We start from the raw sequence: 26,903 nt of genomic DNA on the forward strand, positions 1-26,903 counted from the left end.
AAAAAGCAACAAAACCTCAAAGACAGTTGTTTATAACCTGTAGCACAAACCTGGTAAAAAAATCGTGAAAATTTATCTAACTAGGACAATTAACAACAAAGGGAGAACAGGTAACATCCTTTTCATACCTGGGGTCTCCACCACATGGACATTGGCTTCACCATTCGAGTTGACAGAATATGTGAAGTAGAACCAGCAGTCATCAACATCCTTCTCTTTGCAGTGAGACAACGGATCGGGCTGTCCGGGCTGCGGCAACTTGTCCCGGCTTTCTACCAGTGTCATATTGAAATGCATACATTCCTGGGAACAGGTGTCCTTCTTTTCCCCCTTGTCAAAAGCTCTGCACTGAACACAGTCCCTGTGGAGGTACAAACCAGAAGCAATGCTTTTTAATATGTTCGTGACAGATTTCTAGCATTTAATTTAAAGAAAAGTAAAGGAGAAAACATGGGAAAAAAACCCAAGAAAAAACAACCCTTTTGCCATAAAGGTCAGGAAAAAATAAAGGAAGACACTGCTTTTTAGCAGTCAGAACACTTATGCACCGTGGGATTAACAAAAGCCCTTTATAAATTCCTCTTTCCCTAGATGACCCACAAACTTCAAAGGCAGAAAAAAACCCAAACTTTTTCAACACCTCTACTTGGAAAATGAATACTCTCAGAAAAGGCAGTGCAGGAACAGGATATTGACAGTGAAACAGTATCTGAGATACAGATTAAAAAGAACAAACTGAGTGACCATCTTTACAGTGGGGTATCACTCTGAATAACTCATTGAAAAAAGCAGACTGAACAGGATTTTTATACTAAAAAGACTAAGTTAGCTGCACAGGAATCAGCTCAGCCACTAATCCCAAACTTACTTCAAAGTTTTTGTGCAGAAAATGTTTGGTTTCTAAAAATCTGGATTTCCAAAGGGAGGGATGCAAATTTCACTGGCCCGCACAGGTCTAGGTTCAGTTTTTGACTGTCAGGTTAGTCTATTTCAACAGTATTTCAGAATAAAAGTTTCAAGCAAAAAGCTTAGCTGAAGTTTTAACTGTCAAAGGCTTTGTTTTAAAAATGCTCACATATAAGTATCACAAACTCAAATGCACAGAAGCTGGGACTTGGTGTTCTAGGTACGTACTTGTGCTCTGCACAGACACCGAGGCAAGTCTGACACATTTCACATGTGGGGCCTTGGAATTTGGGATCTGTACAATTGCAGGTGCCACATTCGCAGGTTCCTCTTCCATTGCAAATCTGCCCATTAGATGCCATACATGGTGTAGTATCCAAGGAACAATCGCAGGCACTGCCAGTGAAGTTGGGGAAACACTCGCACACTCTGCATTTGCAGATACCATTTCCTGTGCGTTGGAAAGATATTGCAGTGAAATCAAGTCTAACATAAAACATAAAATTTGTGACAGTAGAGAAATAAATGTTTGCCATCTCAGGGCAGATAAAAGGAAAAGAAAGTCTGATACAGAGATAATGAAGATGCTAAAGAATTAAGAGGTACAAAATAAATTTTAGCTCCTTGAAAAACTACTTGCAGGCATTTCTCCCCTTTTCCCACATTCTCCTTTTCTCCTACATTTGGATTTCCTTTCATGAACAAGACTAGGAATTCTGATCAACAACAGTATAGTGTGATGACCATATCCCCTGGGTGGAGAGCATTGCAGCACTGCTTCAGTTCACAACTTTGCGTGCATAAAGATAAATTGATCGCTTCTGTCTTCGTGTCTATCACTAAACAAGAAGCAAGACCTAAAAAGATGAGGAATGCACTGAGACTTCAGAACACAGAAAAATGAACCACCTTTGGCTCCACAGGACACCACCATTCAGCTGCTGTACTTCTGACCTCACACACCCAACCCAACTTCATGCTCCTCACACTCCCTGTGCAGGAACCAAGATGCCTGTATCTCCAGAAAGGTGATCTAGATGACATGAAAAGCTTTTTGGCCACACTCCTCCTTCTCCACTGAGAATGAAGTATTTCAGTCAATACTTACCTGCCATCATATATTTTGGAACACCACCACCACTGCTCCCATCCTTTGTGGAGCTGGTAAGCAATAGTGTATTCTGAGCAGAATGAGGTATCTCATTACTCAGTTAAAACTTAGTGGCTTCACTGTTCTATTTTTGTATCACAGACAAAACTGAGGTAGTAGTTATAGTCCTACCAGATACTTCCATGTGCAAAGCAACCTAAGGAAGTTATAGGACAAAGATATATGCAGCAAAATAACTTAGATATTGGCTGCTGAATGATTTTTTTTAAATTGCTTTTGATTTCAGGAATTACCTGGCATCAAGGTCTTGCTTCAAAGTGCTTAAGGTGTTTTTCTGGATCTTGCACATTCTAATCTTCACATACCTTTCAGAATAGTCTCAAGCATCTCACTGGTGTCCTGTCAAGCACCGAAGTCAAGCACTCACTATTACAAGTAAGCTGAGGTCATTCTCTCTTTCTATTGACACAGTGGTTATACTGAGCCAGCTTTCTTTACTACTTTTTCTTTACTACAATATCTGAAGGTAATTCTGTAAAAAACAGCAGAAGTGAAGTTCACTTCACATCCTTCTTGGAGCTGTGATTCAAGAAAGGTGAAATGTGTATTAAAATGCTGTTTGGTAAGAGGGCTGTTTCATTATTAGATGTTTGCAATCACTAAACCTGTGGATACTCTCATCTCTGTTATCAAGTGGTTATGATTAAGCTAATTACTCTATTGGGTAGAGATGACAGACTTGTACACTGCTGACCAGCTTTGCCTGCAGAAAACAGTAGTTTCTCACCTCCACAAATTAAACCATTCGATCGATCACAGTTGAAGTTGTCACATTCACAGTATTTGCCAGAATACACTTCATTGGTGTTTTCTCTTTTCTTGCATACGCATTGTCCACAGATGCATTCCCCATTATTACTGCATATTTCTGTACTGTTCTCTCTCCTGCAGTAAGCATCCATATCCTCACTATTTACTTCATCTGTACTACATTCACATAGTCTTCCAATACGTCCTTCATTACATCTGCAAGGTAAAAACACGACAGATTTTAACCTCATTTAAAAGTCACATAGTAAAAAGTCTGCAAAAAATGCACAGAGAACAGGAGCAAAAGTGAATCCTCTCTCAAGGGATGTTCCAAATTAAATTTCAAATGAGATTTCCAACTGACATCTATGTACCCATTCTTGAAGGAGCAAACTGGACTAAGTTGCTCTTATGCTGATTATCTTACCTGATATTCCAGGTGAGAAAGTACCTCTAACTAAATTGTCACATAATCACTCCTAATGCCTCTCATTTGACAGAACAGTAATTATTTTTTAGGTGACAGCAACTGTTCACTGTAGCTGCTGTCATATTTCAGTGAAAAGATTCCTATGAACAGCAATTAAACAGATGATCTTCAGAGCTGCTGAACCAAGATCCTCGGGGATCAGCACTTCTCATTATCAAGGTTAAAATGTTGATGAACAAATAGAAGTTGCTCTCCTTCCCATCAGTGATTGCCAGATTGTTATAGGGTGTCCATCAGAGTCAACAGTTCAGTGGGAAACTGCTACTGTTATGAAAACAAAAGGCTGTGCTTACTCACAGGTCTGTTCTCACCCACATGAAACCACAGGGATGCCAGAGACAGTGACACCAAGTATAAGAAGTCTTTTTACAGAAAGAAGGGAAAATCTGTCCTCCTTCTTTAAAAGGAACATCAAAAATTGACTGCAGAATGAGGCAATGGACCATAATACTGGATACAAAATGGCTTATTCCTCAACTTACAGAACACTAAGCAAGCAGTTAGGTCTTTCAAGAATCCCATTAACTACCAATACTTCACCAGGCAGATGTGAGTCCATCTCACACCAAAAGTCCTCTAAGAGTGAAGTCAGTACCTTCTGCTTTGTTTTCATTAAGTTATATATTAAACCACAAGGAATAAGGATTCTTTTATTTCAATTACAGTTCACTGAGCAGAAACCAAAACTTGGAGTCTTCCAAAGTCCTAGATCTTGTTCTGCTAGAGAAGATCTTAATTCCATTTGTCTCTTACCATTCTCATCTCAAGGGTTTCCAAGAAACAGTTTTCATTTTTGTTGTAGGTTTCTTGGGGGAGAAAATAACGATCAAACCTTTTTTTTGACTTCCTAGGTTGATCTTCAACCAGTCTCCACTGAAACTCTAAGATGTTGCACTGCTTTCATTTGTGTGTTAACTCCAGAAAATTGAATAGAACTTTACTTAATTTTCAAATACGTAATAAGGAATACATGTGTAATCTAATCCCCGCGATGAGCAATAATAGATCTTTCAGAGGCATGAGTACATAAAAAATTATTTATATTCTGAAAGTTTTAGATATATGCAATTAGAAGAAACATCAAAACAAGACTCCAAGAGGTTAGAAATAAAGCAGGGAGAAGGGACAAAACAAAAGGTGTTTTTTTATGAGGTGTTGCTCTTTCCTGCTATGAAACAACTGATATTAATCTTGGTAGGAGCTCATACCAAAAAACTAGAAAGCTTTCGAATTTCTCAAAATTAAGAGATGTCATATTGGAAGCATATAATTAGATCAGTATGAATACTTGCAAAAACATCACATTTTTGTTCCATAAATTCATAATGTTGCCCTATTGCACAAACCTCAAAACTAAATAAAGAAACAGAAAAAGCAATAAGACCTATACCCTTTAAAGTACTGACTCAAGGTCAAATTTGAATTGTGACTTGTACAGTACTGGTGATCTAATGATCAATACTATGAATTTCAGCATAAGCTTTATTTGCAGAGATACAGCAGTATTTCAAAATACCTTAAAAGAAATAGGCCTGTAACAGTAATTCTTGCCCCTTCATTAAAAAAATTAGTAAACCCTAATTAAGGAAACAAAGATTTTGCTCATATTTCTCTTTTGCAAAAATAAACAAAATGTCTCTTTATTTACCTGCATGCACCACATTCAAATGTTCCATTTCCTTCGTGGCAGGCTGGACTATTAGGTTCTCCTTCACTTTGACACTGACACTCACAGATGAACTGGAGATTAATTTCCACTTCTTCAGTGAATCCTAGTGGTTTAATTTTAATTGTTTCATTTTGTTCTTTCTTTGGACATTCGTTAGCTGTTACATTAATCTCAAATCTAACCTGCAAAGAAAAATAAATGGAGAGCCACATTACTAAAAGGAGTTTTGTCTGTACTGTTAAAAAGAGATACTGTGTTGAACACTAAATTAATTTTGTATTTGAGTAGCAGCACATATACTGTAAGTTACCTCATCTCCAATTGAAATGTTAGAACATTTCCTTCCATCTTCTTGTGTATCATTCACTCCATTCTTGCAGAAAGACTTATAACTGATTGTCACTCCTTTTGGTAGCTTAGTGTTTTCCAGGATAACCTCTGAAGAAAGGGACTAAAACAACAGTTATTAGCTAACTTCAAATTGAGTTGCATAAGTATTTTGCTGAAGAAAAGACATTATACAACTAGGCATGGTCAGGCACCAATCCCACGGGCACACTGGAATTATGCAAGTTCCAAGAAACGTGCCAAGAAACACCAGCCCAAGGCTACCCAAAGTCACTCTGTGGTGACTCCTTCTCATGTCTGAACCCTGTTATACAGGGTCAGGGCAGGTTTCCACAGACATTGGAGGCACTTGTTTGCCCTGTGTACTCCAAAGGAGAAATGGGGCTCATTTACACAACACAGCAATGAAGACAATAGTTTGGAACCTGGCCCAAGAGTCCCTGAGGCTGATATAGACACCTCCTTTGGGATCAGGAAGTTGCAAAACGGTTTTTTTTGCTTTCACTTGGAAGCAAGGCAAGATGTGGAGATGTTGAAGGAACAATGTGGGTTTTGGTTGTGGATTTTACGTTTTGAAAGTGAAAACGCGGATGATAACTGTTCTTTCTAATGTAATTTTAAATGACTTTAAGAGTATCTTTCTAGTCATCTAAACTCTTATTGTCATAGTGTCTGAATATCTAATGTAGTTTTACAGCAATGGGACATATTTATAGTGTACTACACTAACTAATCCACTCTAGAGTCTGCTTGAAAAACTCATAACAATTTAGGAGCAAGAAAAATCAATATATCCCAAATAAAATCTGAACTTACATTGTATGCGTCAATGATCAGCTGAATCACATTGCTGGAGTTTGAAGACAATGTTCCCACTGCTGATTTTGGTATCAGATTTTTCAGTTCCTTTCAACATTTGCAAAAGCAGAAGCAAAATTACAGTCTTACTAGCAAACAAAGTATAATTTGTAGTATAAACGGTGATATAATGTGTTAGTGGATTAACTAGTCAAGATCAAGTACTTCAAAAAACAAAGCTACGGCGTTGCCAGAGATCATCACGATTTTTCAGGTTAAACATAGCACTACCTGCATAAACAAATACCCAGCCCTTTCTTCTCCTTTGAATTTTCATGCTAAATTTGATAACAGAATACTAAGACCTTTTCTTGCACAAGTTTACCACATACAACATGTCTCCAACCACACTTGGAGTACATTAAAGACAGGCAGGTATCTCTTTCCAACAGAAAAAGAAAAAACTTACAATTTGAATACACTTTAAACAAAGCCCCCAAAACCAAAAAAAACACCTTGTTAGGTAAAAACAAGGAAAAATATGCATCTCCTTTACACAGTCATTTCCTATTGCACAATCACATCCAGCCGTTTAGTTAATTTTAAACATCACGAATATAAATAGACCACAAGGGACAAAATATGTTCTTTCATAAGCGTGTCTCTTGATTCAGTGTCCACACCCCTCTCAGCTATTTTGCTGTAAAAATGTTCACAAAAATTAGCACTGCAAATGTGCTCTCCACTCCCTCCTACCTGTAAAGTCTGAAGAGTGGCAAGGAGAAAGGGCACTCTTTCCCTGGATATTACACACACAGTCACTTTTGATGTGAACAAGTAAAAACGGTTTAATAATAAAAACATGAGTACCAAAATATTACTTGCATATCACTTACTTCCACAATTATTTTAATTTAAAATAAAGCAATTTCAATGACTTCAGAGCAATTTCTTTACCTTATAGACTGCCTGAAACTCTTCAGTAACAGCAAAGATTGTCTGAATATTGTTCTCACTAAGTTTCTGTACCAGATGAGCAATAGAGGGATAATCCTATAAAAATCAAGCATAAAATGCAATTCAAATTTGGGACACACTGCCAGAAAATAATCAGAAATACTCTGACATCATAAATACAAATAATCTTTAGAAATATACATAAGACTCCTAACTAGCCAGTTTATGTCACAGTCCTAAAGCAAAACAACCTCTGAAAACAAACAGGCACTGATTCCACATATGCCCCATGAAGATAGGTGTTTCTTGACAGTGACATTATCCTATTCCCTGCCATACAAAGTCTCCAAGTTAAATCCTTAATCTCAATGTTCTCAGAAAATTACCTTCAGTAGTTTTTCATATGACTTATCTCCCTGAAAACCACTACCTTTTGCACTGCTTCATAAAGAAAAGATGAAATAAAACTGAATTAATTTTAGGGTTTTATTGAGCAATATTCACTTAAAATTAGGAATATATGAACACACAAACTTTGTAAAGCTTATTGTATTTACCCCATCCAGTAAATATCTTTTCCACCTTTTGTCTGATCTACTTATCAATAAACAAAGGCAATGCTAACAATACTTTTACCATAAACTTTGCATCATAACATTTCAAGTAGTCTTAAAAAAACCTGACCAAAATGCTGTTTTACAGTAGTAAAATATTCTGAACACAAAGACTAGTGAAATGGTAAAATAATTGGATATAGCCGTTGCAATTGTCCTACAGTGGACATGTAGGATTATTAGTTATCAAAAAGGTTAAAATCCAACAGCACAAATCATAGTGTGAAAGTTGCCATCTCTTGAAATTTTCCAATTAAGACTGGATTAATTCCTGCACATTTGCTTTAGTTAAGCTAAAATCACCTTATGTAATACAGAGGTAAATAGGTAAAGCACATAAGATGTAGTGGTTTGAAACTATATCAGATGACCTAATGAGGTTTTTGAGCTTAAGCATCAGAAAATATTAATTTCCCTAAAAGATGAGGTTAAGACTTACATAATAGTGGCTCATTGTGTACACATTATTTTCCAGATGACATTTCCCATCATTTGGTAAAACAATTCCACCAAGTTTACCATCTCCTGCAAAGTGAAATCCAGCATCCGTGGAAAACACCAGTAGCCTTGTAACATTCCTCCAGCCAATTTGTTCCTTGGGAAAAAACACAAATGGATTTTTGGTATTTTGTACCAATTTATTTTATAGCATTGGGGACCAACACTTGAGAGACAAATGCATGAAAAAGTAGACAGACTTAGGAGAAGCCCCACTGCAAAAGTATCACCCTGGAAAACATTAATTCACGCAAACCTTGAGAGCACTTGCATTTAATTAAATGTCTGCTCCGAAACATCTGCCACAGCTTTTTCATCAAAGGCAAGAAACACTTTTTATGATAGACTTTGATCTGTTCAGTTCTCACTCGAGTATCTGAAGAGCAACACGGTTTTAGAAATCAGGCACATCAGTCCAGCTCTTTACACAGCCACCCAGCCCGAGCACAGGGAATGCTGGTGAGCAGCACTGCTGCAGTCTGGACTGCCCAGTATCACCAGGCTTTGCCAATCTGATGCAGATTTGTACCCAGCACAGTGCTTGCCATAGGACCGTCCCATGAGCATCCTGGCCCACAGCTGCAGGGCCTAATTCTGTAACCTGCCCTTCCCTATTTTTTTAAAATTATTCCATGGAGTTGAAGCCCTAGCTAACTGAAGGAGAGAAGAAAGACCATGTAAAAGTGTCATATAATACCAGTTACCACCAAAATATCTAGAAGGCTTACAATTAACACTGCACTTTTAAAAACAAGACTCCAGATCGTTTCAGGAGGTCCCCAACCCATTGCTCAACAGCAAAAATAATATGGTAACAAAGCAATAAACTTGGATATTGATTTTTGGGAGCCCCTTTTGTACAGGTGCATAGAATAGTCTGTCAGGGCTACACAAACATCAAAGAATCTTCAGATCTTCAAAAATAAATAATAAAGCTTTCCATCTACTTCTGAGAAATCAGAAGAAGTTATAATACACCAAATTTCTGCAACCACAATTACAAGAAGTTTAGAGACCTTTGAAATAATCTGAGAATAGCTGCTTACTCAGGATTTCACACACTTTTAAGCAGAACTTGACTTTTCTTCTACAGCAAACTTAAAAAAAATTTTTCTTGGGAACATATGTATTTGCTGTCAACATGACTTCTGTTCAGCACTTTCACATTTCCCAGTTTCATTCACTCACTAGAGCTCTCCACAAAAGCCAAACACAGGTATCCATGCAGCTTGTCTCGTCTATCCTGTCTTGTTCATGTGAGACAACATGTTCCAACATCAGCCACCACAAAACACTAAGGCTGTATTCAAATAATTTCATCTAACAGAGCAGTAAAAAAAAGTAACACACACTTACCCCACAAACTGCAACCTGCATTATTGCATCAAATCCACCTTCAGGAGAATCTAAATTCCCAGAAATGTGCTGTTTGCTGACAAGTTCATTGAATTTGTTTCCTTCACTGGTAAGGCTGAGCACATTTTTATAGCTAAATGGACTTGTACAGTTCTGGTCACCTGTACAAGGATTTCTGAGTTTGGCTGGTGTTGTACTGATATAAGGCATCACAGTTTTCTCCACGAAAGAGCCAAATCCTAAGAAAGAACAATAAAATCCCTGTAAGTTGAAGAATGGAAGTCTCATTTATATTATGACACAACAGAATTCAAATACATTATAGCTGAGCTAGCATTAGAAATAGCTCTCATACTTGTTTATGTTCCACTCTCTCCACCAAAACTAAGTACTCTTTAAGTTGTTCAGCAGGTTCTGTGTATTAGAACATCTCACATAATACTGCTAAGTTGGAAAAAAAAATTTACTCTTCGTATACAATCATTTGAAAAACTTCAGGAAGGAAACTTGGGGTTTTTAATTATTATTTTTTTAGAATAGGCAAATCTTTCTTACCAATTCGAAAATCTGAAGTTATTTTTTCCATTTCGAACATCAGAGCTGTTCCAAGACTTTTCACATTCTCTAAATCATCCTTCATAGAATAAGAGAGGTCCATCAAATAATAAAGGTCAATGGGGTAGTCTTCAGCTCTCTTAAATTTTAATGAAAATGTCTGGGGTTCCCCTGTTTCAGAGATTAAACAACAAATAGAAACCATTAAAAATTCCACAACTGCACTGACAAAAAAATCCTCTCTAAGAAAAGGCTTGGAAGCACTTATGAAGTTTAAATTTTCTCTGATTAATTAAAATGCTTAACATCAAATTATGATGAAGAAAATGTCAAGAAGTGTTTTTTTTCCCATGTTCAACTTCATATTTCCAAGATACTTTATCTCCCCATACAAAATACTAGCCTGCCAAAAATCAAGCCTCAGGTAGTTGCTGCAATTTCAAATCTTCACACTTGAAATCATTTTAACAAGGTTCCTGTGAGATCTAATAGCACAAATTTTTTAATACCTATTTTCATCCGCAATGACACCAAAAGTTCTCAGTTAAAAAAACACATTGTTTAAACAGGTTTACACAAGAAAAATCAGTTCTGGATGGAACACTGCAAGTTACTTTGCACCACCAGGCTGAGAGCGCAGAAATGTGACTGAGAGAATGGCAAATTACTCTTTGTTGTGATTGTAAGCCCAGACCCTGCATTTTACCAACAGAAGCACGTAGTCTCATTCTGATGTTGAAAGACAGCGCAGAAGAATTGCACACACATACCACACACCCCCTTCTCTGGAAAATGGAAAAGTATTCTATATGAAGTAAGGAATAGAATTCCAAGGTTTTTGCCCCTGCTCCCTTCAGTCACTGAACTTAAACGGTGATATTGCTGATGCTTAAGTTCACTTAATAATTAGGAAACATTTGCTTAACAAAAAAACAACCACCAAAACCTATTTAGATTTTCATTTAAAAGAGCCTGCACAGAAAGCCAGTATCCCCCTCTGCCAGTACACAGTCCCTCACCAGAGAACTTATACCAAGAGAAGTGCTTTTAAACAGAGTAATAATCTTTTGGGTAATTATACTCTGGTTGCCCAGGTCCCTGGTATGTTCTGATGAAGAAAATTCTGTGTCAACAGAGAAACAATAATTTGGTTTGAAGTGAAAAAGTTCATATTAGAAATAAACAGGGGCAATACCAAAACTGCAAAATAACTTTCATTTCTTTCCTCTCCACATCACGCTGAGCTGCTTCACAATCACCTTCCACTTATTAATGCAACCACCACTAAGCAGCTGACCCCAAACACAGGCTCTTACTTCAGGGAAATACAAGCCAGCTATTCAACGTGTCTACAGCACCTAAGAACTCTCCTTAAGGACAATCTCCATTGTGTTCAAGAACTGTGAGCCACTAGTCCTGTTCCTCCCAACCCCTGCCATTTGCATGAAAGTTCTCTTTAGGGGATAGAAATGGTATACATCTATTTTATTTTCATTACTGTAGTCCTGTGTCCACATCTTTAGCCTCTGGAAAGTATTTTACACAGCAATCCAAAAGTCTTGCTGCATAACTACACAACCATTCCATTCAGACACACAGACTTTAGGCAGCAGCAGTACTTCAAGCAAAAGGAAATGCTCTCATAACTTCTCTAAGTTTTTGCTCACTGCTCTACTTTCATTCTAAGAAACCACACACTGAAGAAAAACAACTACAGAATACTAAAAGCAAAACAATTTTACCTTTATGATCCCCGTATCAATCCATGCTGTATCAATTTTCTCCTAAGTACTATTGGGAACAAGTAATAATATCTTTCATAAAAATCAAACAGTAAACAGTACTTGGAGAGTATCTAAACACCTGGGGCTGACCGGAATAGCTCTGCTATCAATTCAGGTTATCTGAGCAATAGTAATTTCTGTAACAAAATGGTTACACACTCAAATCAAAAAATGCAGATGTGGTGGGCGCAGAAAAATCATCCTGAGACTAGAACGAAACTGTCCTTACCGACTCTTAGTTGCAGTACCAATTTTTGTGGCTGGATCTGTGTAATGGCTTCTGGTCTCAGCTTCTCTGCAGCACCTTTCTTACGATTCGTTACTTCTCTGTTTTCGAGCACCTGTTTGCTACCTCTGGGATTTTCTATATCTTCCAGAGGACAGCCTTTACTCTTCAGTGCTGCCAAGTCATCACAGCGGGCAGATGTTGGCTCTCCTTCTTGCAAAAAGTCCTAGAAAACACAGGCAAAAGAGTGTCAAGTTTACAGCTATGTGCAATTTGTTGTACTCTACCCACAATAACTCTTTCCACAATGACTCCATATTTTTTTCCCGAAGTTTAGTAATAAAACACACAGTCCTGAAATATGTATTAAATGATACATCAGTGATTACTATTCAGTCCAGGAATTTGATTCTACTTATACTTATCTGTGTGTAAGATGTAAATAAGATGAAAGAAGAAAATAAAATGCAATGTCACCTCCATCACATGCAGGACATCCATTTAAATTGGCTGCTCTAAAAGTGACAGCAGGTGGAAAAAGCTTTCATCTTCACATAGTCATCACTAATGTGAACCCACTTGCACAGTCTGCTTGGCAACTACCCTCCCTTTTAACTCTTTTTTTTTTTTAATTAAAGATTATGTAAGCATAGCTTGGTATTCTACAACAAAATAATGGCCATATGCTGACAGAGCAGGGCAAAGACAGACAACTCTTATTTTGGGGAAGTTCAATCCGAAAGTAAGATCCATAAGCAAAACCAATTGGTAACTTTGTTCTGAACAACACATTACCTCAAACATAAAAAGAGCTCTTAACCTCAAAGATAAATACATAAGGCCTCTAATTGAGATACTTGGCAATTCTGATTCTGCCCCTTCCCAAATATGCATATAAATAAATGTACCTTAATGCTTGTTAGTTCTTGATGACAAAGACCTACAAGGAATCTGACAGCTCAAGACCAAATTTTAAAGTTAGTCAGTTTAATTAATTGTTGAAAGTTTACAAGCTGGTTTGGGGGATAGTAAGTAGGTACTATAAGGAAATAAATATATATTATTATCTCCTAACAAGAAACAGGAAGATTTCTTAGTTTTCAATAACAAACCACAGAAAAACTATAGAAAGCATTTTCTTCTGCTTCTAACCTGAAGAAGATACTTCAGCATCCACTGGTTAAGTCACACAAATCCAGATCACCTTATATTTTGTAATTTCCTGAACTTAATTTTTACTAACATAAGAAAGTACTCTTTTTGTTTCATACTGAAACAAACCACCCACCCACACAAACCAATCTCCTACCCCTCAAGTCTACCAATAACAGAAAACTGAAATTTGAACATCTTTCTTTTATAAAAAAACCCCTTCAATCTCTTCCCCTACTCCACCTACATTGGTCTAAAATTAGTTCTTACTCTAATGTTACTGGAAGAATATAATTAGGCATACCCAGACATATTCCATGTAGGAACATTTTAAGTAACTATGAAGATGGCCTGTAGGGTCCGTATACCCTGAAGATTTGGAAAACGAGAAGTAAGCACATTGTGAAAAGCATTTATACTCAAATCAGGACATCAGGAAAATCACAGTATCTGATTTTTTAAGTACAAATAACTATCAAATTGAGTAGCTAGGGGGAACTATTAGTAAAGAAAACAGACATTTCTGTACAGTTAAACTAGTTACTAAAATTTGAAACCCCAAACCATAAAAGAAATTTTGCAACACTTACTGTTTTTTTACACCAACCACAGTTTGGTCCTGCTTGTATACATTCACCACACGATTTTGCATTAGCTTTTATGCAGTCACTTCCACCTGGCAAGGAACACAAATCGGTCACTTAATTTATAAAAAGGTGTTAACAATGGAATTTTTCTTTGTTTCATTCTGGCTTTGTAAACTAAGTTCTAACTACAAACAGGTTATTAACATGAGATATGACTGACCTCCTGCCATTAGCACTTGTCTAATGAGGATATATCTATCTACATAAATAACTGCTAATCAGATACAGTTTTAAAGCAGCATTAAACTACTGCACTGTAATCAAGTGACTCACCTTGCTGAGCAAATCCATTCCACATCAAGCAACAGAGGACCCCAGCATATGTGAACAATTTTAAAGTAGTCTGAAACACAAAACCAGAAAACCAAATTGTATGATTTATTGTAATGACTAAGCACCAAAAAGAAAATAAAAATTGCGTGAAACTGCAGACATGCAACTGCGTTTCAGAGGAGACAAGGAACACGGAGCAGATGCAAATCAAATTATCTCAGATGTACCAGCTGGACATGTTTGTGGGCTACACTGTATTCAGAAGACATGAAACAGGGCAGCTTCTTAAATTACTTTGAAATATTCTTATGCTAGGTAAATCAGCAAGCTATGAGAAATTGGGAAATGCTATTCAGTTGGGGGGGAAGAACCCAGACCAGTCTTTTAACATCTTATAAAAAAATGTTTATGCTCTGAACATTATCAGAGAAATACTTCTAAATAAAGATACCACAGAAATACAAGATGGAAACAGAGCTTCTATATTCAAATCTCTAAGATAAATACCAAGGTCCTTTCCAAAGCATTTTCCTCAGAATTCAAAGGGCATTTTACAGCTTAACTTTGCACTTTATACTCCAAACCAGAAATTTTCTCTTACAATATGCACCATAAAGCATCCTTGATATAAAATCTGCCCCTTTTTTTTTTCTTTAGACAACAGAAAATTAATGGATACCATCCATATAAAAGAAAAAACACTCTACCCTTTCTTCAGTGCTATAAATATTAATGAAAGCCTGGCAGAAAAAATACCTACATCAAAACTATATAATCTACATGCTTTATGAGACATGATTTGAATACTTATAAACTATTGACTAGTCATTTTCCCTAACTAGTTGAGAGACTTCACTTAGTACTGCAGAGGATTAAGTTCTAAAATAAGTTTCAAGTAGATAATTTTTTTTGAAATTTTCTTCTACTCTAATAGTGGGTAGTCAGCCAGGGTTAGTTATCACATCTTTTAAATTTTTGTACTATTTTAAATTCTATTTCTCTTTTACTCATTGTAAGAATTCTGAGAACTTGGACAGTAGCTGCCAGTTTCCTTGGTCATCCTAAAATGTTATTGCTAATTAAAGCCTTTCCAGTCATCCTGGAAACAATATTCTTAATAACTTTTTGTTCTAAAAAATATCTTGCAATATAGCCAAGGAAAAGTGAATTTGGCAGACCCTTCAAAAACTAACGTCATTTTTCTAGAAGATGTACTATTTTTCATATAACTTAGCAACAAAGTGAGCAATGCTTAAATTAGTACAGCAGTTGAGTTTTGGTTTTCCCACACGGATCTAGGGTTGTAACATAGTTGTTATTTTGCACATCCAGCCAGACCTAACGGAGAAGGGACGGCTGCTGATGAAGAAAGTTTCAAACAGAAGCCAACCCTTTGCTAACAAATTGTATCCAACAACAGGCTTAGACAGTTCATATTTTTCTGATAAATCATTTTGGCCCACTCTTCAGTGGATGGTGCAGTGAGAGGGCAGGCAGTGGTGTTTAGACTCAGGAGAATTAAGAGAATACGCTGTGGAATGGCTTTGCAGGATGTTATGCATACGCATATAAGAAATTACTGATAATAAAACCCCCAATGTTTGAACTGTGAATATATTATACCTTACTTAACTTTTGAACACTACCTATGGCACATATGTAACTCCAGTTTTTCCCTCCACCCATGGCTGCAGACGTGATCATTCATTTGCAAAAACTCTGTTGCAGGAACACCTTTTCATTAAGCCTCCTCTAAAAGTGATCACCTAAATTCAACTTGTGCAACTACGAATGTCAATCAGAGGGCAACCGTGACCAAACAAACGTGAGTAGGTGGAACACAGAACAAGGGACTGAACCAAAGCTTAGGAAAGACAGTGGTTACATGGTGTGGGAGCTCACCTACTGGACCAGGAGTCTAGAGGGCAAGGCCTTACCAAGCTGATCAACCTTTAGGTTCCTTCTTTCCTGGTTTTATGGTAGGTATGTTCTCTGTTCAGCAAACCTTACTTCCCTCAAGTGAAAGGATATTTTGTTACTTGAGAAGCAGTTTTGCTTTAAGTACAGCCCAGAACGGGGTGGGTTTTTCAGAGAAAAAGAAACCCAAAGCTGCTGGCATCAGTTTAGTACCGTCCTTTCTGTTAGCCAAAACGAGAAAATTATAAACAGTTCACCTTTTTAGGGCAGACCAACAGCGGATGCACAGCAAGTCCACACAGACTATATAAATAAGTCAGCAAAGATGTGACACAGTGCTAAAACTATGATTAAGACCATTTGGAAGACAAACGTTCCAGTGGAAATGCATCCGCATGATGAATGTAGTTCTGGGCACAGATTCCCTGTAAAGTTAACAAGGAAAATGTCCTTTTCCATATATGGCTAAGCCAATGCCTCTCCCAGAGCGAGCGCCTGCCCTCCGACACACGCGAGCTCTCTCACTTCCTTCGCCTCCGTGGCTTAACAGTTTATCCAGCTGCTGAGTTTTGGAAAAACTCGAGTTGAGATTTACTGATTTGGATTCAGTTCTGATTGTTCTTCAATGCAAGCAAAGCGATGCACATTTTTAGCCTGCAAACCTCCTCCTGGCCTCTGCAGCAGCCCGGTCCCAGAGGTGTCAAACGCATTCCCTGCAAGTCACCAGACAGCACCACGAACTGCTCTGTTGGAGATTTTTCCATTAAGGGAATAAACCCAAACAAATAACTCCTAACTACACCAGATGGCTAGAGGAAGCCTTTGGAAACCCTTGGAACTCAACTTTGTGTCAGTATTCAGCCACAGATGACAGGCACAGAAAAATAATCCCAATGTTACAAGAAATAAATTAATGTTTTTGTGCAACATTTAACTATTTTCTATTATACTTGTTCTCCCCTTTTTTAAATCATTGAAAAATATTCCAGAATCCTTGAAAAAGTAATTTTTTTCCTCCCTGAAAAAAGCAGCTCAAAGCTTACAAAAAGTGAGCTTGCCAAGAACTGAAATCTCTTAACTATATCACCAGTTGGATTCTTTTTAAAAGGCTGCAAATGGTGTGCTGTTGAAAAACTGATCTTCAAATTATTTCTGCACATTTGTGAGCCATACTTCGTATTTGTTAAATATTTTAGGAAAACAAATATGGACATAACCTTGAATGCTTGGACTCCTTGCTTTCCACGTTGTTTTTTTTTTTTTTACTGTCTTGACAAACAGCAATGCTTGAAGAAAATTTTTTATTTATAAAACCAGCTTTGATGGAAATCTCTGGAGCTTTTAATTTGAAATGAAAGACTCATTAAGTGACAACAGGAAAAAGAAAGGATTATTCCCCCATGGAATTTTGAATTTGCAAATCAAACATTTAGAATCTTTGTATTCTGCTCATCATTAAGATATTTAGATATTAAGTTTACTACTCCACAGCACGAAAGCCTTTTGCAGGTTTTAAAATTTATTTATTAGAACTGCAATAGCATCTCTGCTATTGAAAATTAACTGGGCAAACAGGACCAAGAAAAAAAGCTAAGAGTTAGAGACACATTTACTCCTTTGAGATTAAATACTGATGGCTATGCTGCCCTCCTCTCATCACCCTCGACCTCGGCACTTCAGTCTACCTCACACAGGCCACAGTTTATACCGATAATTAAGGCCATGTTAAGAACAACACCTTAGGTCGCTGCAGCATTATTCCCCTCAGCCGAGCCACTCCTCATGTGACGCTGTAATCCAGCATCCATCAAGCCAATGGCAAGCAACGGAAAACACTACAATCTGCCCCTATTGCATACTGAATTGTGCCTTACTGCAAAGTTTTCTATTGAAACACGCAACCACACTTCAGACCACGAGGGAGACATCTAAGTGCGCAGTAAGAGCTGAGCTGCTGAGCAGATGCCACCTTTCTGAGGCTACAACCAGCCAGCCAGCTTACTCACATGCCCACACACCACTCTAATTACACTTACAAACCTAGAAATGAATATACAACTCACACTTTTGGACTAGCATTCGTGCTTCCTGCAGACTGACATCTCTTTGCATCAGCTGTGTTTTCACGGGTTTAAATCTTGATTCAGAAACGCTGTATGGAATTGATTCCTCCTAGAGTTGAGATTATATTTACAGCCACTTTCATGTAGTGTATGGATAGAAAGTCACTTCAGAGAGCTGTCCCATCTTCCTTGTTGATTATTCGCCCTCGTGAATCAACATTCTGGTTGATTATTCTTACTGCTTTCCTTTCTGACCAATGCCAGCATTAGTGTGGCCACCAAGGAGTGCTGGAGCGCGGAAAAGATCTGGCCGAAACACTAATCCAACAAAGAAAATGTCTTGCTTCTGCCCCCTGGGTTGAAAAACACTTGTCCTGACATGGCCGAGGTGGTGAGATGAGGATGGAGAAAAAGAGAACTTGGGGGGATGGGGGGCAAAAGGAGGAGCAAAAGATCCTGCTCCTCAGCCACAGCCTGTGGTGGTGTGCTGGACTACACTGGTCACACAGCCAAGCCCCCACCCCCAGGCATGAAGGCTCTGGTTAAAAAAAGAGCAGGAAGAGACATGTTTCTAAAATAAGCAGAATTAAATAGTCTCTGGAGACGCCTGCTTCAGGACTCAATGGCTACCCTGCTAAAAAAGGTCCCTCGTCCCTCTCTCCAGAAGGTTTCCTGGTGGTAGCTGAGGGCCATGCTTTTCAGTGTGAATTTTATGGACTGGCAAGATGAATCCCAGTCACATTTCAGAAAAAAATTGGAAAAAAAAAAGGACTGGAGAAACCAAACCACCCTAGTGACATTGGACATCAATTACACAGATACTACAAACCTCTAGCAACGACCTGTAAGTACCCTTGACAGCAGAACTCCCAAAACAGACGTCATTAATTACAATCCCAAATTTGCCTGGACACGCAACAACTCCAAACGCATCTCCTTGTACAACTATTCACTGCAAAGAAGCAATTCGTTGAAAAAGAAAGTGGTAAAATGGTATCTTGCTGCTCTGTCTTGAGAGAAGTATATTGCCCAGAAAGGCATGGTATAAAAGACTAAAGTATTTTACACCAAGGAGTTACTTTCGTTTAAAACTTCCAAGTTTGTGGTTCAGACTTTCCAACAAATTTTAAAATGGTAATCCTTCATTGGTGACCTTCACAGCTATCTTACTTAATTAATCAATGTTACTGTAATATTGAATTATAGTTGGAATACACTGTTTGCACAGCAAATTCCAGGACCACCATTAAGAAACTATGTGATGCATTCTTCATTACGCAAATGGAGATTTGGGATGAACACTGATGGTTGAATTGCCAGAAATTTTAATCAAAGAACCAAAACCTTAACTCAGCCTGCAAAACTATTTGTTCCCTGGATGTGGACCAGCCCTGTGATGGTTGCCCTTCACAGAGGCCCAACTTCTACCTTGCGTCATCAGAGATGAGCTAGCAGTGTAACCCCGTGTAGGAGAAATGAACTTCATGGGAAACAGTCAAGGTGGACAATTTAAGTCCAGTCTCAAGAGCAGGACTTTGCAGCATTCCAATCCAAATTGGAATGCTACAAGTAAGCCTTCCTTCAATAGCCTACCTACCAGCTTACTGACAGCAAGGCTCATCAAGACCACAATGTTCTTTCTCGTCCTGGTAACTTCACAGACGCTAAAGCAGAAGGTTTTGAACTGCTTGCAATAATATGGAAAGAATGGGATGTTGACCCAGATTAAAGAGCAAAATAAAAAATTCTTTAGCACTGAAATAGGTTTTACACAAAAAATGCAGCACATCAAGACTGCTTACTCAAAATGTTTCCTGAGAAAGCTTCAGCTACTGTGACGCTACAGCCTAAAAGAAACAACAGTATTTCACACTGGACCTAATGTCGCTCTGTCAATTATTACCTCTAAGTTAATGGAATAAAACAAGCATAGTCTCCAAATACTCATGAAAAGCGCTTCCATAACCGCTGTTTTAGAGGGACATCATATATCAAAATAATATAAAATAAAGATCTTAAGTTTTAATTACAATAGAGTTAAAATCTACAGAAAACTGACTTTCTGCTTAGGTTAAGGAGACCATCTCCTCCATTCCAGTAGTTATCTGAGGTTATCTGCTGTAATTAGTGTATGTCACTGGTTAGTTCAGAAGATTCTCCTGCAGGTTGGGAGTCCAAAAAGAGATGAGAATACACATTTCTGCATGCCTGATCCATGAGAAAACATCTCACAGTTCTTCAAGTTTGGCATGGAAACTACTGTGCCTTGCTCCTGTGTTTAGTAAAGTGGACAAACATACAGAGTAACACAACTGGTTTACTAATATTCTCAGTTATACTACATTATTACCCACACTTTATTCATACAGCTCTAAAAAATTTGCCAAGAAAACAAGTAGCTTAAATTTCACAAAAAAGACTGGATTCAGTGGGAAAAATCAGTAAGTGTTAGGTTCTAAAACAGACTTGTGGATCTTGCTGACATCCCAGCATGGGCACCTGCATCACACGGCCTCTTCAGCTGAATACATGAAAATACTCATGTAAAAGTACAAGGCCACAGCTCATGAGAACAGATCTGGAAGGCTGTTCATGGTACTAGCTTGGGTCCCCAGAGTATAGGGGGTTTGTTAGTTTATATAGGACACAGCTGCTTCCAGACAGAACCACAAACTTCACAAGCACTCACACCATTTGACCACATCATTGCTTTTATAGAGAATTTACTGGTATTTTTTCCTGGATTTCACAGGAGTGAACTTGCTGACAGTTCTAAATAGTGGAATGAAAAGCAATTGGGTATTTTTATGAAAAATATTTTTTGGTCTTGATTTGAATTACTGAGTGGAAACAAATCCACCCAAGTTAGGTGCCTGGCTGCAGGGAATGGGGGCGGGGAAGGAGATTTTTCTTGATGGAAGGCATAAATTTCCTCTATAATCAGAAAAAACAGAGGTACTGATTTCAGAACAACTGCAGATGATAAAGTTTTCTGCTATCTGACATCTCTCCACCATAAGATAAAAAGTGGTTTATCCAGTTAGGACACAATTCGCATGACAGAAGGTGGTAATGGATCCCAGATATTTTACAGTACTGAGGCATACACAGGAAGTAAGATAACTGGGCTAAAGTCCCTCCTCAGCCCCAAAGGGTTTGCATTCATATTTCCTGGGAATGCTCTATCATTCTACAGGATATACTAGAAAGAGCAATCTCCACTGCTCTTATTAAACCAAGGCTGCTACAAAGAATGAAAGGCACAGAGACAGAAAACGAGCTGATAGCTTTGTCTCTTGTTTATCTACTGAAGCACTCATATGGTGGGAGGTAGAAGAAACATATAAGTGGGGTTCCAGATCCTGTTCCCTGTAATATATACAGATTTACAGCATATTGTCCATGCATACAAACAAAGAGAGCCTTGGGATCATGATTTGGAGCATGAATTTTATTTCTTTCTCATGAAATGCCCTAACCTGTAGGAAAGTGAAGGAAACAGATGTATGTTCACACTCAGACACAGAAGAGAGCCTCAACTGCAAACCTCCTGTATCATGGATGACTGCCCTGACTAGTGCACACTGAGCTGAAATCCCTCTCTACCCACAGACCTGACCAATTTGAACTATATGGACTTCTCCAAGGACTTAAAGTGAATGTCTATCCTCCAACAAGGAACAAAAGGCAGCCAGGCAGCTTCTGGAAAATCAGGAGAAACCGACAGAATGTAGACTTTTAGGATAGATTACATACCATGTTTTATTTCAGTGTACTTCCATCTGCATTTCACTGCATTTTTGTAACTGTTTTCATTAGCAAAATCCATTGCTAATTTCACTTAATGACAAACTCCTGCAATCCTGCAAACCTAAATAACACTCATCACAAGCAAAAACAAGTTCCACAGCAAATTGTAACGAATACTAGTACTGCTGAAGCCCACTCCATTTATCCACAGCTAGAAGGGACCCACAGGGATCATCAAAGTCCAGCTCCTGGCCCTGCACAGGACAGCCCTAAAAATAACACCGTGATTTGTCTTTTCGTAACGTATTTCTATTTCAGAAGCCACACATGTCCAGACACGCTGACAGAGGTGACAGAAGGTAAAAGAATGAGAAGAAGATGCACAGGAACGATACGAAGATACTGCTACTGACAAAGCTGTCTAGTCAGCAAACCCCAAGTGTACCTTGATCTCTTCCCTTTGTTCTCGTGACTTTTGGAGAGCACTGTGGTGCAGGCAGGAGGAGGGACTTTTTGAAGGAGGGATCTTATTTCAAAAGTGTATTTACACATCACCCTGCACAGATGGTTCGTAATCCATGACTAGACCTCCGTAGCGCTACCATACCCCAAATAATTATTAATTTAAGAGCACCACTTTGCTGTACTATCCATCCTTGTCCCTGGCTTGGTGCTAATGCAAAGAGACTATTTGCATAACGTTCTCTTGGCCTGTTGAATCATAATTTGAAGCCTAGATTCTACAGTTTAGGAGTTGTTTTGGAAAGCATCTTGATGCTTGAAAGGCAGGTAGTACTTAGACACAACTCATGTGAACAAACAACCTGTGTATGATCACCACGTACAGGAAACTGTTTATAAGCCAAGCAAGGTGCTCCTTCTCACAAGAAAAATATTCTTTTTTCCACCAAAGCTTATGTAACTATTTTTCCCAGGCAGTTATCCACAGACTGCAATTTATAGCTTAAACTCTGACAATTCTATTTTTGAAAACTAGACTAACAAACAGGTGTATTGTGCTTAATGTTCAACATTAAATTAGGAGAGAAATACAACTCCATATTCTCCAGCAGAGCACTCAGAAGCCTGCAGCTACATCTAATTAAAACACCAGCAATGTGCTTTAACTCTTGGTTACCTATAACTTATAACTAGCTTAAACTAAAACATTTATATCTTTTTTCCTGAAAATCCAGTTTGCAGCTACTTGCTACTCTGCGCTTCGCAAACTACTGTGCTTATGAAATCCCATGTGGGTGCATCCTGCCCACAGAAAGCTGGGATTCCTACAAGGACATTATGAAGCTCTACGAATTTCAAGCAAGGACAAAATAATCAAACCTGTTCATATGGTGCTTGTGCTGGTGTGCAAGCACCTTGCAAAGGCAGCACCTCTCCAACACTAAACCACTAACACACCAAGCCCATGGGTACCGACTGATACTGTGGTTGAAAGTGTTTTCTGCGTCTATAGCACTTTTATACATGCAGACCTAAACAGCTTCCTCTTCAAGGATAAATATATGATGAGTATGTGTCACTAACAAAAACATGTAATTTTTTTCCCCTCAATGCTGTCGCTGTCAAATATATCCGCTTTTCATATTCTTTCCAACAGAAGTTTCCAATAGTTTGAGTACTTCACAGCCTTACAGACTCCAAGCACATTGTCTCCACAAATTTGTAAGAATTATCATTGTACCCAACCTCACTGTTATCAGTAGGCATTTTTCCGTAACAAATATTTCAGGATTTTCATTATTACAAGCACCTCTTTACCCAACTATGATTAGAACAGAGAAAAAAAAAAATCTCTGTTGTTTCACTACTTTTCTGAAGTTTTTAGAACCATCAGTTGTTTTTGCTATAATAATTTAATTTCTTCTCTTGCTTAAATGTGGCACCGTTTTTTGGTGAGAAAAAGTGTGATTTGAATATTTAACTTGTTTACATAGGTCTTGCCAGTCTACAAGACTTCTTGGCTAAGTTTAGCAGTTCCATCACAAACAGATTACAATTAGGAATGCCACATAATGACTTAAGCCATTCTAGTAGAAAACACGTGTGTCTGTTCCTTGTGGTGGTATTAAATTCCCGCACACTCTGCACCACTTACTGCTCCCATAAAGAGACTATTTAATTTTGTGCAACTTAAACCTCACGTTTATCTATGCAGGGGGAAACAAAAAGTTTAGTTAAGCATATAAATATAGCTCTTACACAGCTGACTGTAACTGATGCTTCTGAGGCTGTACTGCCTCCATGACTGTCACAACATCTAGCTAAACTTACTTTAATCCAAGCTTTTTTTTAAAGGAAAAGCAGAACAGAGGTTTGTATGTTCTTAAGCAAAAAGCTAGAGAATTTCAGTTAATACAATATCTCGCTCATCTATTTCTTTAAGAGCAAACAGTTGCAAATGTCTCGCTGGCTATTGTTGCAGGTACTGCAGGAAGCCAGAAGCTGGCACACCACAAAGAGCAAACTCAGCGGAAACTCGTCTGTCGTTGCAGGGCAGTGTTCACCCACCAGGAGCTATCATTAACACTCAGGGTACAGTTTCAGCAACTAAAACCAAGATGAGCTAACTGCTGCTGAAAGGAACAGCAGTGCTACAGCATCTCCAAAAAAGCAACCTCTGACCCTGCACTCCCACTCATAGACCTTCCCCACTACTATCCCAAGTCAGGTCAGCTTGGACCTTGAGTCATCCCATTTCGCTCCACGTCAAAAGCCACTTTCTGTAAGTGTCTGCAAAAACCAGACCTCCACATGGACAGAGGAGTGCTGAGGAAACAGCTCCTATGAAGGGGCAGGTGGCTGTCGGACTGACTACTTTTCAAAATTACACCAGGCTCTTTGCTGCTAAACCAGCCTAAATTCAGGCTGTCACAGGCCAACCTTCCTTCACTGCTGACCTTGGATGAATTGCTTACGAACGCTCTGTAACACAGCCAGCCAGTTTGGGGAACTATGATGATTTTATTTTTACAGATTATTAGAATAAATTAGTTGGCAAAAAAAATTAAGACAAGCAGAGAATAAAATACTGAAGGTTTTTATTTTGTTGTTGTTTGTTCATATTTTAATTCAGGATTTGAATTGCAAGTACACAGAGTAATGTTTACAGATAGGATCCAAGTATTTAATTGCAGGTTTTTAAAAAGATTCACTAATATATTCACTCTTCACAACATATTCACAATTCAAACACAATTTAGAACGTGACTTGCACTGAAACAACTCTTATCCTTAATGTTCTTTTTATGTCAGGTAAATATCCAGAAAAATGAACATGCAGAAATAACAAAAATCTGATCATCCCACAGAACTACATACAGCCTTCTAAATCTGTATCTATCTCTGAGATTTTTAATATATATTTAATTCTCTCTATATTTAATTTTCCATATGCATGTTATATATTTTATATATATAACTAATGATGACTATTAATTCAACGGCAGTGATAATTGGCTACGCAGAAGCACATAGTGAAACAGACAGTGGACTTCATCCAGATTTAAATTCTGAAATTTGAGCACTTGTAAAAGCTCACCAATCTCAGGAAAAAAATAAATTCAACCTTAAAAGACTTCAAAAAAAAAAAAAAGATCCAGACATATCACAAAGTACTTTATAAAACACAGTCCTTGCCTGAACAATCTGCCTATTCATATACTTCTGCTGCTTTCCAGAGCAGGATTTTAAGCCTGGAGTCCACAGGCTGCTTCTAAGAGCACTGCAAAAGATAACAAAAGATAAGGTTTCTCAAAGTAGCCAAGTAGGTGTGCACAGAGGAGACAGCTCAGCTTCTCCAGGCCCTAAAATCCCCCACTTTGCACTCTCCATCTATCTCGTGCCAACTGTGGTCGATACTTTCACCTCTAAACTGAGGCAGTGGAACAAGCTGAGCAATAACTCCTTGCTGAGTTATTTCTCACCTGATCTAGCAAGCTAAGATGGATTACTCAAGTCAGAAGAGCACTAAAACTGGCATGAACAGATGCCGTGAGGTTCCACAGCAGTTTATGACAAGTGATCTCTGGACTGCCACAGTGCCACACTCTTGCTGTGAGCTGCGCATTTTCCTGTTCCTCATAACGCACATGGTCACTCTGATGAAACAGCTGATCTAGATGAAAATTAGTTTTTTGCCAAGCTATTTTTCAACCAGAACAGCTATTTCCATGACTTAATGAACATCCTTATGACTTCCACTGTTGGTGCAGATGGTGCAAGGAGGATGGCAAAACTGCGCAGCTACAGGCAGGAGGGACAGTTAAGACGTACATTGATATAAATTGCTGCAGAGCCATGTTCCTACAAAAACAAAACACATATTTAGTAGAATTCATGGTTCAAAGGCCATTGGAACATTTCATGAAATGAGAAATTCAGGTAAATTTGCAAACCACTTGTCTACTGCGGAGTTTTGAGTTATCACTAATGAGTGAGTTCTTTTTTTTTTTAAACTCTGAAGAGACATAGTATCAAAACTGTTTCCAGCTACAATCAAATCTTAATCATATTAAATATTTCTAAATTATTAATTTAGAAAGTGAAACTGCATAGGGAATTATGCACCAAAAAGAAGCAGTATCTGTGCAAGCTCTTTTATTACTATCCAAACACTCTCCAGATTGGTCAGCTGGCAGTGGTAAAATGCTGACAGGAATCTTACACAGTACTTAATCTAGAAGTTGAGTTTTTCTCTGAAACTGGAGATATCTGCAACATGGCTATGTAACATGAAAAGTTATGTGAACAACATCTGTAGTGGAGGGAGATAACACATATATAGAAAAAAAGGTTTATCGCTGTTTATCGATTTTCTTACTCATTTTAAACAACCTATAGCCGATATGTACAATACATTCTTCCAAAAAAGGAAATTTGCTGTTTCCTTTTTTATGCTCAAGTCCACACCCAGGAAAAATTACACTGAAATTCTTGAACACTAATTTCCCACTCAGATT

The 26,903-nt window shown here is 38.1% G+C and overlaps 1 protein-coding gene across 2 annotated transcripts in view; it reads right to left on the reverse strand.

The window, feature by feature from the left end:
• ITGB1 (integrin subunit beta 1) overlaps positions 1–26,903 on the reverse strand; it is a 44,472-nt gene that overhangs the window by 10,344 nt on the left and 7,225 nt on the right. For both annotated transcript variants that reach the window (XM_027686950.1, XM_027686951.1), the window contains exons 2-14: positions 14,195–14,264; positions 13,865–13,950; positions 12,126–12,348; positions 10,113–10,283; positions 9,558–9,796; positions 8,143–8,298; positions 7,090–7,185; positions 6,151–6,240; positions 5,297–5,437; positions 4,966–5,168; positions 2,805–3,043; positions 1,135–1,357; positions 129–361 (exon numbers count right to left, since the gene is read on the reverse strand). In XM_027686950.1, coding sequence (XP_027542751.1) covers positions 129–361; positions 1,135–1,357; positions 2,805–3,043; positions 4,966–5,168; positions 5,297–5,437; positions 6,151–6,240; positions 7,090–7,185; positions 8,143–8,298; positions 9,558–9,796; positions 10,113–10,283; positions 12,126–12,348; positions 13,865–13,950; positions 14,195–14,264 — 2,170 coding nt within the window. The remainder of the gene's footprint in view (positions 1–128; positions 362–1,134; positions 1,358–2,804; positions 3,044–4,965; positions 5,169–5,296; positions 5,438–6,150; positions 6,241–7,089; positions 7,186–8,142; positions 8,299–9,557; positions 9,797–10,112; positions 10,284–12,125; positions 12,349–13,864; positions 13,951–14,194; positions 14,265–26,903) is intronic.

Source organism: Neopelma chrysocephalum, unplaced genomic scaffold (genome assembly GCF_003984885.1).
Source record: "Neopelma chrysocephalum unplaced genomic scaffold, ASM398488v2 Primary Assembly neopelma1_72, whole genome shotgun sequence".
Lineage (NCBI taxonomy): Eukaryota > Metazoa > Chordata > Aves > Passeriformes > Pipridae > Neopelma > Neopelma chrysocephalum.